Source organism: Lucilia sericata, unplaced genomic scaffold (assembly GCF_015586225.1).
Source record: "Lucilia sericata isolate MDLA Ls3-8-SP2 unplaced genomic scaffold, ASM1558622v1 Contig000729F_arrow, whole genome shotgun sequence".
NCBI classification, from domain to species: domain Eukaryota; kingdom Metazoa; phylum Arthropoda; class Insecta; order Diptera; family Calliphoridae; genus Lucilia; species Lucilia sericata.
This window is the reverse complement of record NW_023994728.1, coordinates 134279-150278: the sequence shown is the minus strand read 5'-3', so window position 1 is coordinate 150278 and position 16000 is coordinate 134279. Positions and strand designations below refer to the sequence as shown.

The 16000-nt window shown below is 29.4% G+C and overlaps 1 protein-coding gene across 7 annotated transcripts in view; it reads left to right on the top strand.

Moving 5' to 3' along the window:
- The window catches only part of LOC119607685 (collagen alpha-1(XVIII) chain-like), a 227549-nt gene that overhangs the window by 77986 nt on the left and 133563 nt on the right, over nt 1-16000 (top strand). For 6 of the 7 annotated variants that reach the window (XM_037961746.1, XM_037961745.1, XM_037961747.1 and 3 more), the window contains 3 exons: nt 527-604; nt 14592-14832; nt 15079-15138. In XM_037961746.1, coding sequence (XP_037817674.1) covers nt 527-604; nt 14592-14832; nt 15079-15138 — 379 coding nt within the window. The remainder of the gene's footprint in view (nt 1-526; nt 605-14591; nt 14833-15078; nt 15139-16000) is intronic. The other variant, XM_037961748.1, reaches the window with a different exon arrangement.

Sequence of the window (16000 nt, the reverse complement as noted above, 5' to 3'; positions counted from 1 at the left end):
TCTAAGTATGTATATTGTGTTAAAACAGCTCTCCAGTGTACTTAATATAGGGTACTCAAAAAAACTTCAAAACAATATGGACATTTTCAGACTGACAACTAATGTAGCTTTCAGCTTTAAGCGGTAAATATGTTAAAAAATAAAACTTTTTTTTATTCCAGTTTCTGTTTTATTTCAATGGTTTTTAAACATAAATAAAAAATATGAATTTTTCCCCTTATCATGAGAGTACATTAGAGGCCGGCTGACATAACCCTCTGGAAATTTTCATAAAGAAACTTTTTTTGCGCTTTACAAGTATTTTTTTACATTTTTCATTACAACAAATGTATTAGTTTTCTTTTTAATTGAAATCTAACATACATTCTATATAGAGTTTTAAAAAGGACATGCTAATAATTGAAAATGGGGAAATGAGGATAATGAAAATTAAAATCAAATGGTTTCTCATGTTCTCTATTATTTATGGTTTTTATATTTCTACAATTTTATTGATAAATCTTTTGATTATTTTAATTTTTAACAGGGTCGTCCAGGTATGCCAGGACCAAAAGGTGATATGGGTCCGAAGGGTCCCAAAGGTGATTCTGGCGGTCGTGAAGGGGTAAGTAAAAACGTAGTTTAAATAATATAAATAGTTTTTTTTTAAGAAAATGGAACTAAAATGAGAAGGGAATTCCATTCATAGTAACATTTTTAATAGAGATCGTTTACAAGTTTTATTTAAATTTATTAAATTCTAATCATTTATCTTATAGTAGACTAATAAATATTCCAAAAGTCGTTAAAATTAATGGAAAATATTAATTTTTTCTCCGAAAAATACCGAATTCTCATAATTTTCTTACAACAAAAAACACTTATCAGTTCTACGACCTGTATAAAATGTCTAAACAACATTTATGTCAAAATCTGTTCTATTTTTTTCCTATGACATTCGTAATAAGTAAAATATGACTTAAATAGAAGAAAAACAAAATTTATAAGAAATCATCTCAATCATAAAAATATGCTCAATTGAGATTTGTTTAACTTAATTCTAGCGTAATGAATGACAACTCTTCAAAAAATGAAAATTGTACTTTTACATAAAAAGCTCTTTTATAAAATATAAATAAATAAGTATGTAGGTATTTATACATATATTTATATGTAACTACATGTACAATTTTACTTACAACTAAACTAGAAATTTCTTCTTAACCAAAATGTCAAAAGAAAATGTCGAAAAAAAAGAATTGCCCAAAAATATTATGGTTTATATGGCGACACAAATATTTTTAGCTTAGCTGGATGCGATTTATGAAATATTACACTGAGTCCTTGGACGTCAAGGATTTGTGAATTTGAAGTTATTTCAGAAACTCAATCGGTAATTGTATTTCCTAGTTCTGAGAGGATCAGTATATTTTTAATAGAAATTTGAACATTTATAAACTGTGTTACTTTTCTTTACTCACTTTCATGTTTCTTTGTGTAGCAGTGTTACTCTCTATTCCCTCTATGCTTTTATATTATCCCCGAAACCCATTCAGGTATTTTAAATATACCCTTTTAAAATATAGAGTTCAGCAATGTTGTAAATCTAAAAAAAGAAACAGACATTGTACAACGAAATTAAAGAGAAAAAATTGCAATTTAATAAATTTACTAAAGAATGCAAGGAGTCGAAAAAATTGATAATTAAGTGAATGAGACAATTAAAATCGATTTAAACTATAGAGAAGTTCACTTTTTATTTTCGGAAAAATGTAATTAAAAATTTTCGGAAAAATTCTCTTTAATAGAAAATTTTCGAAAAAATTCTCTTTAATAGAAAATTTTCGGAAAAATTCTCTTTAATAGAAAATAAAAAAAATAGAAAATAAAAAAAAGTGGCCTCCGGTAGGTTAGTGGTTAGTGTTCTAGTCTGGTAGACCGGAGGTGGTGGGTTCGATTCCCACCTGAGGCACTGGTTAAGGAGCGCACAACGGGCCCGATAGAGGCCTAGGTGTATTTCTTCGGATTTTATGTATATACATCCTCCTTTCAAACTAACTAACTAATAGAAATTTTTCGGAAAAATTCTCTTTAATAGAAAATTTTCGGAAAAATTCTCTTAATAGAAAATTTTCAGAAAAATTCTCTTAATAGAAAATTTTCGGAAAAATTCTCTTTTATATAAAATTTTCGGAAAAGTTCTATTTTTTTAGAAAAATTTAAAAAAAATCTCTTTTTTAGAAAATTTTTGGAAAAATTGTCTTTTTTAGAAAATTTTTGGAAAAACTCCCTTTTTCAAGAAAATTTTCTGGAAAATTCTCTTTCTATAGAAAAATTTCATATAATTTCTCTTTCTATAAAAAAATTTCGGAAAATTCCTCTTTCTATAGAAAATTTTCAGAAAATTTCACTTTCTATAGAAAATCTTCGGGAAAATTTCTCCTTCTATAGAAAATTTTCGGGAAATTTCACTTTCTATAGAAAATCTTCGGGAAAATTTCTCCTTCTATAGAAAATTTTCGGAAAGTTTCTCTTTCTGTAGAAAATTTTCCGAAATTTTTTCTTTCTATAGAAAATTTTTTATTTCTATAGAAAATTTTTCGAAAATTTTTCTTTCTATAGAAAACTTTTGGAAAATTTCTATTTCTATGAAAAATTTTCCGAAAATTTCTCTTTCTATAGAATATTTTCGGAAAATTTCTCTTTTTATACAAAACTTTCGGAAAATTTCTCTTTCTATACAAAATTTTCGGAAAGTCTCTCTTTCTATCGAACATTTGCGGAAAACTTCTCTTTTTATTTCTAAAGAAAATTTTCCTTTCTATAAACAATTTTCCGAAAATTTTTCTTCCTATAGAAAATTTTCCGGAAGTTTCTCTTTATATAGAAAATTTTCCAAAAATTTATCTTGCTATAGAAAATTTTCTTTTTCCATAGAAAATTTTCTGAAAATTTCTCTTTCTATAGGCAATTTTTCGAAATTTTCCCTTTCTATAAAAAAATTTCCGAAAATTTCACTTTTTATGGAAAATTTCCAAACATTTTTCTTACTAGAGACAATTTTCTGAAAATGTCTCTTTCTATAGACAATTTTCCGAAAATATCTCTTTATATAGAAAACTCTTACTCGCTTTATATAGAAAATTTTCGGAATATTTATCTGTTATAAAAAATTTTAGGAAAATGTATCTTTCTCTTTTTATGGAAAATTTTCTAAAAGTTATTAATTTTATAGAAAATTTTCTCTACTCTTCTGGTAATTTTTCTCTTTTTACAGTATTTCTCTAAAAATTTATCTTTTTATTAGGAAATTTAAAAAAAAATGGATTTTTATAACCACCATCAAAAAAGATGGGGGTATATTGTTTTTTTTCATCCCGTTTCTAACACATAGCAATGAAAATCGGCATAAATAAGTTTCATGTGAACAAGAATCTCTCTAACAAATTTTATGAGCATCGGTCCATAATTGACCCTACCTACCCTCCATATAAGGTCCCTTTCAAAAAATTACTTTAGCGCTCATTACTGGCTAAAAAAAACGCGAGTATATCGATGAAAAAAAATCTCTTAAACAAATTTTTTGAGGATCGGTCTATAATTAACCCTACTCCCATGTAAGGTCCCCTTTAGAAAATGACTTTTACGCGCATAACTGGTTTAAAAATACAAATATAACGATGAAGCTCAACACAAACAAATTTAAACGAGCCAAAATTCCAAATATCACCCTGATGTTTGTAGGGGAACATTCCTTTTACGGCATAGACGAATATAATTTAATGAATACTCTTACTTGTTTATAATATTTTTTCAATTAAAGTTTAACCTTTTCTGCACATTTTCTATACCTAAGTGTTCTTCAGAGATTTTAATATTATTAGAAATCCCAATTCCCATGCAAAAGTTAAACGAAATTATTTAGTAAAATTTAATTTTAATAAAAACTATAAAAAACAATTAAGGCATATTTAAAATGCTGTTGTTAGTTGTAAAGAAATTAAAAAAACATATACCTACATATATTGTTGCGAAATTGTTGTCATCTTTTAAGCTCAAAATGAATGCAGAAAGAGCACAAACCTTATAAAATTAAATGTCTTTAAAAGACACTTTTACATACCCAGCAAACATAAAAATTATAATTTCAGAATCCAAATTTAAGGATGTCCCAGTTGGTAGTGTGCTAGTCTATCAGTTTGAGGGTCGTGGGTTCGATTCCTACTAAAAATTCTGGTATGTTTTCACTGCAATGGACCTATGGTTGTCGTCATCCTACTCGTTAATTTATTTTAGACTAATAAATAAATGTTAAATTGAAACTGCTATCTTAAAGCTCAAGATAGAGTAAAACTTTATTTAAAGTAATTCTCAAGTCGAGGTGGAATTTGCTGGGTTTGTACTTTCACTGGCATATGTGTTTGTATGAAAGTGTGTGAGAGATTTAATGTCCATATGTATGTGTTTTAAGAGTTTGTTGATAGTTGCGTTGAAACATACGTATGTATACACATGTATATCCCAGTAGTTTTCTGAGGAAGTCCCACTCAGATACTATATTTTTAGAGACAAACAAACAAAAGTTTGGGAAACTATTTAGTTCTGGACTGTAACAACAAACTGTAGGGATATGTATGTATGTGCGTACATACATATGTGTAGTAGTTTATGTGTGTGATAAGTCTTTAACGACTAATAAAGCCTCTTGTTCTTTTATAGTACTTGAAATGACTTTTCTTGACTACTTTAGAGACTCATTACGCCAAATACACAAACACTTCTACACATACTTATAAACACAACTGCAAATATTGAGGACGGAAAAAGAAGTAAAACTTCAGCTCACATATATGGTAAATACTCTCAATAATACACACATTAGGATATCCTTGATTTTAGGGAAGATTGAAAAAATTAATTATCATGAAAAAAAAAAAACACAAACATCTGGTCAAACTTGAGTTTGCTTGATCCACATCACTTTGAATATCTAAAGCGTCTTGGGCAGTATTAGTCACCGAAACTCATTGACTTCCTTTATAAATCTGTACCCAACTAAACAAAGAGCTGGATATTCACAGGAAATCTGTAAACCTATGTCCTTCTTTCCTTGTTTCCTATTTAATGAATCTAGCGGAAACTTGATAAATCACCAATTCAGCTTAGCTGAATAGTTACATTAGCCAACTAATTAGCTTTTCTGCAAATAATTTGCAATTCAGCTAAAAATTCAAGTAATTCAGCTAAGGTTTTAGATATAATTTTCATTTATAAAACAAAATTAGAATATAATTTCTCATTTTTATAACTTTCAACAAATTTCAAACATTGTTGCTACTAATATTATATTTTTACATAATTCAGCTAAGCTGAATTGCTAAATTTACAAACTTTTTACTTTTTCTGCATAAAATTTTCAATTCAGCTAAGCTGAATTTACATTTGTTAATCTAAAATAGTATTTTAATTTTTTTGTTATAATTTAATTAAAACTGTACTCTATATATTAAGAATCTTATTCAGGAGGAAGCACCATAGATAAATTTGCAGACAAATTAACTTTTTTGTACGAAATCTGCAATTCACCTATGCTGAATTTGACTTTAATAAATAATTTCATATATTTTCTTATGATCTTCAACAAATTTATCCTCAAATTTAATTAAAACTAAATTGTAAATATAGGGAATCTTATTCAGCTAAGAAAACAATGACAAATTACTAATCCAGCTTAACTGAATAGTTAAATTTGCCAACTAATTAACTTTTTTTGTACAAAATTTTCAATTCATATAAGAAATTAACTAATTCAGCTGAGCTGAATTTGTTTGTTTGAAGGAATTAATAAGAAAATTTTAATTTCAAATTTCTTATTTCTAGGGATTCTTATTCAGCTTGGATTGAAATGACAAATCATTAATCCAGCTAAGCTGAATAGTTAAATTTACAAACTAATTAACCTTATTGTAAAAAATTATCAATTCAGTTATGAAATCAACTAATTCAGCTTAGCTGAATTTGACTTTTATAAATAATTTATTAGAAAATTTGATAAAAGATTTATATTTTTAAGTAAATTTTCAATAAAATTGTTAAAAAATGAAATAGTTAATAGCTGAATAGTTAAATTTGCAAACTAATTAGCAATTCAGCTGAGAAATTGAGAAATTTAGCCACTAAATTACTTAATCATCTTGCTATAATATCAAAATTTTATAACTTTTACTTAGCTGAATTTGGTTTTTGTGTACTATTTGTAAACAATTGATAAGAAAAATCTAATTACAGAAGATATTTTCGAATTCAGCTGAATAAAATTTTGAAAAATGAATAATTCACTAAAGCTGTATAGCATATAAAGCTGAATAGCATACATTCTCAAATTTATGAGAGGCTAGGCTAATATCTAAAATACATACATATATACAGATATGTATACTCATTTATGTACTTCAGAATATACTTACACATACTGCAGTGAAGTTTTTTTCGCTCTAAGTTTACTTAGTTATTGTGTCACACATACATACATACGTAAAGCACTAGGTAAACATACATATGTATGTATTCCTATATACAAATGTGTTTTATGTGCAGTATTACATATGAACCAACCAACACCAGTTTTATTTTAGTCCAGTCTTCTAATAATGAAGTTTTGGTGGATTGTCAGGTTAAATATTTTCAACTGATTTCATATGTAGCAAAGATGTTATTTCCTCTACACTGGCCCAACACCATTCCATCAACCAACAATTTCTATTCATATAGTTATGTAAGCAAGCTTTTGTCTGTCTGTTAAAGGTAAAAAAAGAGGGGAAAAAATATCCATATGAAAGACGCCATCTAAAGTGAAACTCATTACAATGTTTATAAAGTATAGTGAACATAAAGCAAATGAGGTAAGAAAAGTTAAGATCATAAATACATATTGTTGTTATAACAAGCTGTTTAGCTACTTGGCTTAAAGGACTAAGTATGTTAGTATGTGTGTGTGTGTTTGAATAGTAACATCAAGATTTATACAGCATAGTTGTCGGTATATAACAACGGAAATATTACCAACAGCACACTACTTGCTTTCGAAAAGTATTCAAGTATAAAACAACAAAAACAAAAACATAAACATGTAATTTTTGCTGCAATATTGTTGTCATTGTATCTACTTAAATAAAAATTTACCGACAAAACGCATTTCATTTATTGGGTAAGATGTTAAGAGTTTTGGAACAAAATAGTTTTTCTTTCCCTACTTTAAAAATACAACATCTTTGAAAATTTTTCTTATAAAGTTTTCCAAAAAAATTTTGACATCTGACTTTGTTTCAGTGGGAAAATCTTAGTATTCTTATTTTATTTATTCCTTTTCTAATTTTCTTGAAAATTTTTCCCCCACCCAATCATCACTTTTTTATTACTCTTAAGTCTTCTACTTGTGGTTGTTCTTAAAATAATAAGTCTTCACTTTGTTCATTCTAAACATTTGCTATTATCATAAATACCTCTTAAACTCTGGCGACCAAACGTTAAGGGAATACTTATTGCAATAAACGTATAATAAGAGTATTTATTTGTTTTTTATTCTCTTTTTCTCTTTTTTTTTAGAAGTGAAGTTTTCCTTTTGTTATAGTTTCATGATTTTAAAACTTTTGCTACTTAAAGTGGTCGCTTAAATAACTGAAATCTAAAAATTGAATTTTTTAATTAGGGTTTAACAATTGGAGTAAAATTTTTCTTGTTATTTCTAAGATTCCTTAACCAACATGGACTTAGACTATATAGATGTTGTAATATTTCGAGTGGCAAAAAGTGTAAATTACTTGAGTAGAAAGGCCTAGAAGACCCAGAACACAGTCTTCAGCTGTGCTCAAATCATAGCCCTGAATGTTTAAGTGGCAAAGACACCCCCACCGAACGAAAATGTCCTAGGTTAGCACAACTAACAAAATTGTACGAGTGGCTTTAGGCAAATGAGTGAGTTATAAAAGTAGCTGCAGTCATTGGATTAGTTTGTAGAACTTTTTATTGCTGTACGACTGTAGAGGTTCATTTCCTCTTTCGAGTGTCTATCTTGAAAACAGGTGACTTATTTAAACCTTTTAAACCGAATTAATGTGATATCTGTAAAATCTGCACAACATGATACACTTGACTGCAGGCTAGACTATAAACCAGATTATAGACTAGACTTTATACAACACTGACCAGACTATAGACTATAGCAGACTATAAACCAGACTACAAATTAGACAAAAGACTGGACTGTAAACTAGACTAAAGACTAGACTACAAACTAGATAAAAGACTAGACTATAAACTGGCCTAAAGACTGGACTATAGACCAGACTAAAGACTAGACTATCGACTTGAATATAGACTAGACTATAGAATACACTATAGACTAGACTATAGACTAGACTATGAACTAGCCTAAAGACTAGACTATAAACCAGACTAAAGACTAGACTATAAACCAGACTAAAGACTAGAATATAGACTTGAATATAGACTAGACTATAGACCAGACTAAAGACTAGACTATAGACCAGACTATAGACTAGACTATAGACTAGACTATAGACTAGACTATAGACTAGACTATAGACTAGACTATAGACTAGACTATAGACTAGACTATAGACTAGACTATAGACTAGACTATAGACTAGACTATAGACTAGACTATAGACTAGACTATAGACTAGACTATAGACTAGACTATAGACTAGACTATAGACTAGACTATAGACTAGACTATAGACTAGACTATAGACTAGACTATAGACTAGACTATAGACTAGACTATAGACTAGACAATAGACTAGACTATAGATTAGACTATAGACGAGACTATAGATTAGACTATAGACGAGACTATAGACTAGACTATAGACGAGATTATAGACTATACTATAGACTAGACTAGACTATAGACTAGACTATAGACTAGACTATAGACTAGACTATAGACTAGACTATAGACTAGACTATAGACTAGACTATAGACTAGACTATAGACTAGACTATAGACTAGACTATAGACTAGACTATAGACTAGACTATAGACTAGACTATAGACTAGACTATAGACTAGACTATAGACTAGACTATAGACTAGACTATAGACTAGACTATAGACTAGACTATAGACTAGACTATAGACTAGACTATAGACTAGACTATAGACTAGACTATAGACTAGACTATAGACTAGACTATAGACTAGAATAGACTATAGACTAGACTATAGACTAGACTATAGACAGACTATAGACTAGACTATAGACTAGACTATAGACTAGACTATAGACTAGACTATAGACTAGACTATAGACTAGACTATAGACTAGACTATAGACTAGACTATAGACTAGACTATAGACTAGACTATAGACTAGACTATAGACTAGACTATAGACTAGACTATAGACTAGGACTATAGACTAGACTATAGACTAGACTATAGACTAGACTATAGACTAGACTATAGGACTAGACTATAGCTAGACTATAGACTAGACTATAGACTAGACTATAGACTAGACTATAGACTAGACTATAGACTAGACTATAGACTAGACTATAGACTAGACTATAGACTATAGACTAGACTATAGACTAGACTATAGACTAGACTATAGACTAGACTATAGGACTAGACTATAGACTAGACTATAGACTAGACTATAGACTAGACTATAGACTAGACTATACTGGACTAGACTATAGACTAGACTATAGACTAGACTATAGACTAGACTATAGACTAGACTATAGACTAGACTATAGACTAGACTATAGACTAGACTATAGACTAGACTATAGACTAGACTATAGACTATACTATATACTAGAGTATAGACTAGACTATAGACTAGACTATAGACTAGACTATAGACTAGACTATAGACTAGACTATAGACTAGACTATAGACTAGACTATAGACTAGACTATAGACTAGACTATAGACTAGACTATAGACTAGACTATAGACTAGACTATAGACTAGACTATAGACTAGACTATAGACTAGACTATAGACTAGACTATAGACTAGACTATAGACTAGACTATAGACTAGACTATAGACTAGACTATAGACTAGACTATAGACTAGACTATAGACTAGACTATAGACTAGACTATAGACTAGACTATAGACTAGACTATAGACTAGACTATAGACTAGAATAGACTAGACTATAGACTAGACTATAGACTAGACTATAGACTAGACTATAGACTAGACTATAGACTAGACTATAGACTAGACTATAGACTAGACTATAGACTAGACTATAGACTAGACTATAGACTAGACTATAGACTAGACTATAGACTAGACTATAGACTACACTATACTATAGACTAGACTATAGACTAGACTATAGACTAGACTATAGACTAGACTATAGACTAGACTATAGACTAGACTATAGACTAGACTATAGACTAGACTATAGACTAGACTATAGACTAGACTATAGACTAGACTATAGACTAGACTATAGACTAGACTATAGACTAGACTATAGACTAGACTATAGACTAGACTATAGACTAGACTATAGACTTGACTATAGACTAGACTATAGACTAGACTATAGACTAGACTATAGACTAGACTATAGACTAGACTATAGACTAGACTATAGACTAGACTATAGACTAGACTATAGACTAGACTATAGACTAGACTATAGACTAGACTATAGACTAGACTATAGACTAGACTATAGACTAGACTATAGACTAGACTATAGACTAGACTATAGACTAGACTATAGACTAGACTATAGACTAGACTATAGACTAGACTATAGACTAGAAACGCAAGAAATCTCAAATATCCAAATTTACCGCTAACCGCAAAAACAAATTTCATAAACGTAAGATTGGCGTTACAAAAACTTCAGATTTTTCGCCAAAGACGTCAAATTGACATTATTGGAAAAACCTTAAAAAAGAACTTTCTATCTAATATTGTCCTCAAGAAAAAAATCTTACGAAATGATATCTTAGAATGTATCTAGCTTTCACCTTTGGTGGGAACATCACTATCTTATTATTCTTCAGTGAAACGAGTCCAACCTACTATGTAGTGATGGTCAATAGAAACCAAGCCACATCAGTACAAACATAAACATTTAGACAAGTTGAGAAACTAAAGCAACAACTAAATTTTAATAAATTTTTATGATTATGACTCCACTGCCAAGAGGACTTAGTAATAATGTTGCAAAGGCCAATAAATATGGGAAGGTAACCCAATGTCAAGAATAAACATTTTCCGTGTTTAAGCGATTTCGCTCTTGTTTAAAGATTAAATTTTGTAATAGATAAATTTATGAAAGTTATTGCCCCAGTTTAGTCATCGGTTGACTAATGTGATCTGTTTTATTTATTTTTCATACATTTGAGAACTTTTAAGGGAGTTGTTTTGTATTTTTCTGCTCCAGATCATCCCCTCACTTACATATATTCTAACTTTCCTTAAATTTTTCTAATTTTGTCCACTCCACTTACACTTACACTTCCACTTTTACAATTTCTCATACTTCCCCTTCTTCGCAGAGAAAACAACTGTTTTCCTATAATTGAAACAACTGTATGAGTTTGAGTGTATGTATGTATGTACTATTTCCCGCTTGATTCCTTTCGTAGTAGTCTTGGACATGTTTCGTTAAACATGGTTGGTTATTATGACATTTTCTATTCCCCAAACGAATTGTTTAGTGTCTCCGGTGTTTTGTTGATAACAACAATTTTAACAGCAACAATTTACCAGTAAAACCCACACCAACTCCTTCTTGGGAACTCTTCAGTTGCTTTAGAGTTCAAATCTAACCAAGTTACTAATAAGTCGTCTGTTTATGCTTCCCGTTTGTCGTTATTTCGTCTAAACATTGTTACGTTTTTGGTCGTTGATTTGCTTGTTTATTTGTTTTCTTGTGCGAGCTACTTCTGCAACGTAAATACATACATATATATTTATTAAGCGGAACACAAATACTGTTGTGACAAATATTTATATACATATTTGTGGAAATATACATACATATGTATGTTTGTGTTTAAAAGTATCTGTAAGTGTTTGCTTGTGTCCTCGTAGCAATTTGTGACGTAACAAGTTATATTTGTGTTGTTTGTTTGAGTTTCTACAAATTTTAGAAATAAAAGAGTTCTCTCTACTTAACCTCAGATATTTTTAAATTAGCGCAGGAGTTTTGTACAGAAAGTTGTTGTTCATAAACAACAACTTTCTGTACTTGTTTTCATTATACCTGATGATCGTTATTGCGTCATTACAGCCGTCAGTGTTTTAAGTTTCGTGTTGTCGCAGTTATTTTCATTATTAACGTCTTGATTTGCACAGTTTGTTTGTGACAGTGAGTAACAGTAGAGAGAAATGGGTTAAAGCTTAAAAATTTGAACATTAAAGCTCAAAATAACTTAAAATAAATGGACCACAGTAAACCTGAAAATTTCATAACGGTAAATTTGCTTTAAGCCTTAAAACTTACGAAAGGAAAATGCTAGCTTTAAGCTTTGAATTAGCTAAAAAATGGTTTTAAATTCTCCATTGGAAGTATATCGCTTTAAAGCTCAAAATCTTTTAATGGAAATGAATCGGTTTTTAGCTTAGAATTTCTTTAAGAAATGGATCGTTTTCCAGTATATATTTTATGGAAGAAATTACTCACATTAAAAGAAAAGGAAATGCACCGCTTTAAAGCTCAAAATGATCTAAAGGAAATTAATCGCTTTAAAGCTTAAAATGTCTAAAGCAAATGGATCTCTTTAAAGCGATCCTAAAGGAAATTAAGCTAAATATTTCCTAAAAGAAACGGATCAGTTTAAAGCGCAAAATTTCCGAAGGGAAATGAATCGCTTTAAAGTTCAAAATTTCTAAAAGCTAATATATAGCTTTAAAGCTCAAAATTTCTAAAAGCAAATGGATCGCTTTAAAGTTAAAAATCCAAAATGGATAGCTTTAAAGCACAACAAAGTCGATGGATTACTTTTAAGCTCAAAATTTCCCAAAAGGAGATGAATCGCTTTAAAGCTCACAGTTTCCTGAAGAAAACAGATCGCTTTAAAGCTCAAAATTTTCTAAAGGAAATAGATCGCTTTAAAGCTCAAAATTTTCTAAAGAAAACAGATCGCTTTAAAGCTCAAAATTTTCTAAAGAAAACAGATCGCTTTAAAGCTCAAAATTTTCTAAAGAAAACAGATCGCTTTAAAGCTCAAAATTTTCTAAAGAAAACAGATCGCTTTAAAGCTCAAAATTTTCTAAAGAAAACAGATCGCTTTAAAGCTCAAAATTTTCTAAAGAAAACAGATCGCTTTAAAGCTCAAAATTTTCTAAAGAAAACAGATCGCTTTAAAGCTCAAAATTTTCTAAAGAAAACAGATCGCTTTAAAGCTCAAAATTTTCTAAAGAAAACAGATCGCTTTAAAGCTCAAAATTTTCTAAAGAAAACAGATCGCTTTAAAGCTCAAAATTTTCTAAAGAAAACAGATCGCTTTAAAGCTCAAAATTTTCTAAAGAAAACAGATCGCTTTAAAGCTCAAAATTTTCTAAAGAAAACAGATCGCTTTAAAACTCAAAGTTTCCTAAAGGCAATGGATTGCTTTAAAGCTAAAGGTAAATTTATCGCTTGAAAGCTTAAAATCTCATATAGGAAATGGTTTGCATTTAAGCTTAAAATGTTCTAAAGGAAATGTTTCGCTTAATCTCTTTAAAGCTCTAAATTTCCTAAAGGAATTCGATGGCTTTTAAGCTTCAAATAAAGGCAACTGATCGCATTAATTAAATGAAACTGATCCTTACAAAGCTTATATAGGAAATTAATGTAATTTAAGCTTAAAATATTCTAAAGAAAATGTATCGCTTAATCTCTTCAAAGCTCTAAATTTTCTAAAGGAATTCGATGGCTTTTAAGCTTCAAATAAAGGCAACTGATCGCATTAATTACATGAAACTGATCCTTACAAAGCTCAAAACTTAAGGAAGAAACTTACCTAAACATGAAATGGTTTACTTTAAAGCTCAAAATTTTATTTGTTTAATTGTATTTGTACAAGCTTTATTACCTATAAGGGTCAAAATTATACAATGTACTATAAAGATACATTTACCATTTCCACTCTGGAATGTTTCTAAATCTCCAGAGCAAATACTTAAATGTATCTATTAATGTTTTTATCTTCTCTGGTATCCACTGTAAAAACGTTATGGCTTGTTGTTTGCGACTAATTGACAATAATATACATACAAACAAACATACAAACAGACATCGCATACATGTAAACAAATTGTAGCACTTTGGTTGAGACTATTGACGCTTGGGGAATTAACCAAGCAATTATTTAATAATTCGAAAACATGGTTAAAACACAAAACGACTTACAAGTTTTTTTTAACTTTTAGCTGAAACTGAAACATATATTTTCGTCTAATCTAAATCCCTAAAGTATTTGTTTAAAATAGTCTTATTACTTGTTTTTTAATATTTATTTAAATGACTTTAATAACTTTGATAGCTTTTTTTCGAAAAAATGTAAACTTTAGTTAAATAACGTTTTTTTCTCAAACTCTCAACTAAAGCCCAAAGGCGATAAGGGTGATAGAGGACAAGATGGTCGTGATGGTATGCCGGGACCACCTGGTTTACCAGCAGCAGCAGGAGAAGGTGTACAATATGTTCCTATGCCAGGACCACCAGGCCCACCTGGACCACCCGGTCCACCAGGTATGCCCGGCCTAACAATATCAGGACCAAAGGGAGAACCTGGCATGGAAAGTCGTAATGGTTATTATGGTGATGCCTCCTACTATGGAAGACCAGGTATGTATTGATTTATAAGAGATTTGGTTTTAAATTAAAATATTCATTTAGAAGTATTTTGTTATTAAACAACCATTAACTGGCTAATATTATATGAAGTTTTATGTAAAATAATTAATCCTTCTATTTGTCTGTAAAATATTTATAACTAACCATTCATTTTTTATGTTTCCCTCACTTACACCCCCAAAAAAAAACTCCTTAACATAATTTGTAAAATAAAATATATATAAAAAAACACTTTAGATGAACTCAAAGCTTTGCGTGAACTTCAAGATTTAAGAGATCGGCCAGATGGCAGTTCGGGTAAAGATTTTTTCCTTCACTACTTCATGTTTTTTTCACTTCACTACTACTTTCTATTATTTTCTTATTTTAATTTCTATACTTTTCAGTTTATAGCTCACATTGTTAATGTTTTTTCTTCACTATTGCACTCTATTTTATTTATTAAGTTTTTTTGCCAATTGTGATGGAGTTTGTCGCTGAATTTCTGCTATCAATTTATTTGTTTCTTTATGTTTTCTTTTTATTCTTCTTATTTTCTGCACTCAATTTTATTATATACGAACGATAATATAGTATTATTTTCATTTATTCTTTTGTGCTCGTAAATGATTTTATATAATTTGTCTTATTCTTGTATGGATACAATTGGTTTTTTCTTTGTCTGCCTCTAGAGGACTTCTGTGCAAGATTGTTGAATGGTTTTTCTTGGAGTAACTAAATTGTAAAGTTGTGCAATATGTTGGAGACTTTATTTAAGATTATACATATTGTTGGCACCATTGTCAAGCTTTATACTTAAAAAATTGATTTTCTTAAGAAACATTTTCAATAAAATAAGATTTTCCAAACTCAAAGAGAATTTCTCTTTTTAAAACTTTACATTTCCTAAACACTTTTAAGCTTAAATATTCATAATGAAAGTTATATGCTTTTAAGCTTATACTTATTTAAAATAAAATGTTAACTTTTCCTTATAAAACTACATCATTTTAAAGCTCATACCTTCCTAAAGGAAAGGAATAGCTTTAAAGCTCAAACTTTCCTAAAGAAAAGGCATAGCTTAAAGCTCAAACTTTCCTAAAGGAAAGAAATAGCTTTAAAGCTCAAACTTTCCTAAAGGAAAGGAATAGCTTTATAGCTTAAACTTTCCTAAAGGAAA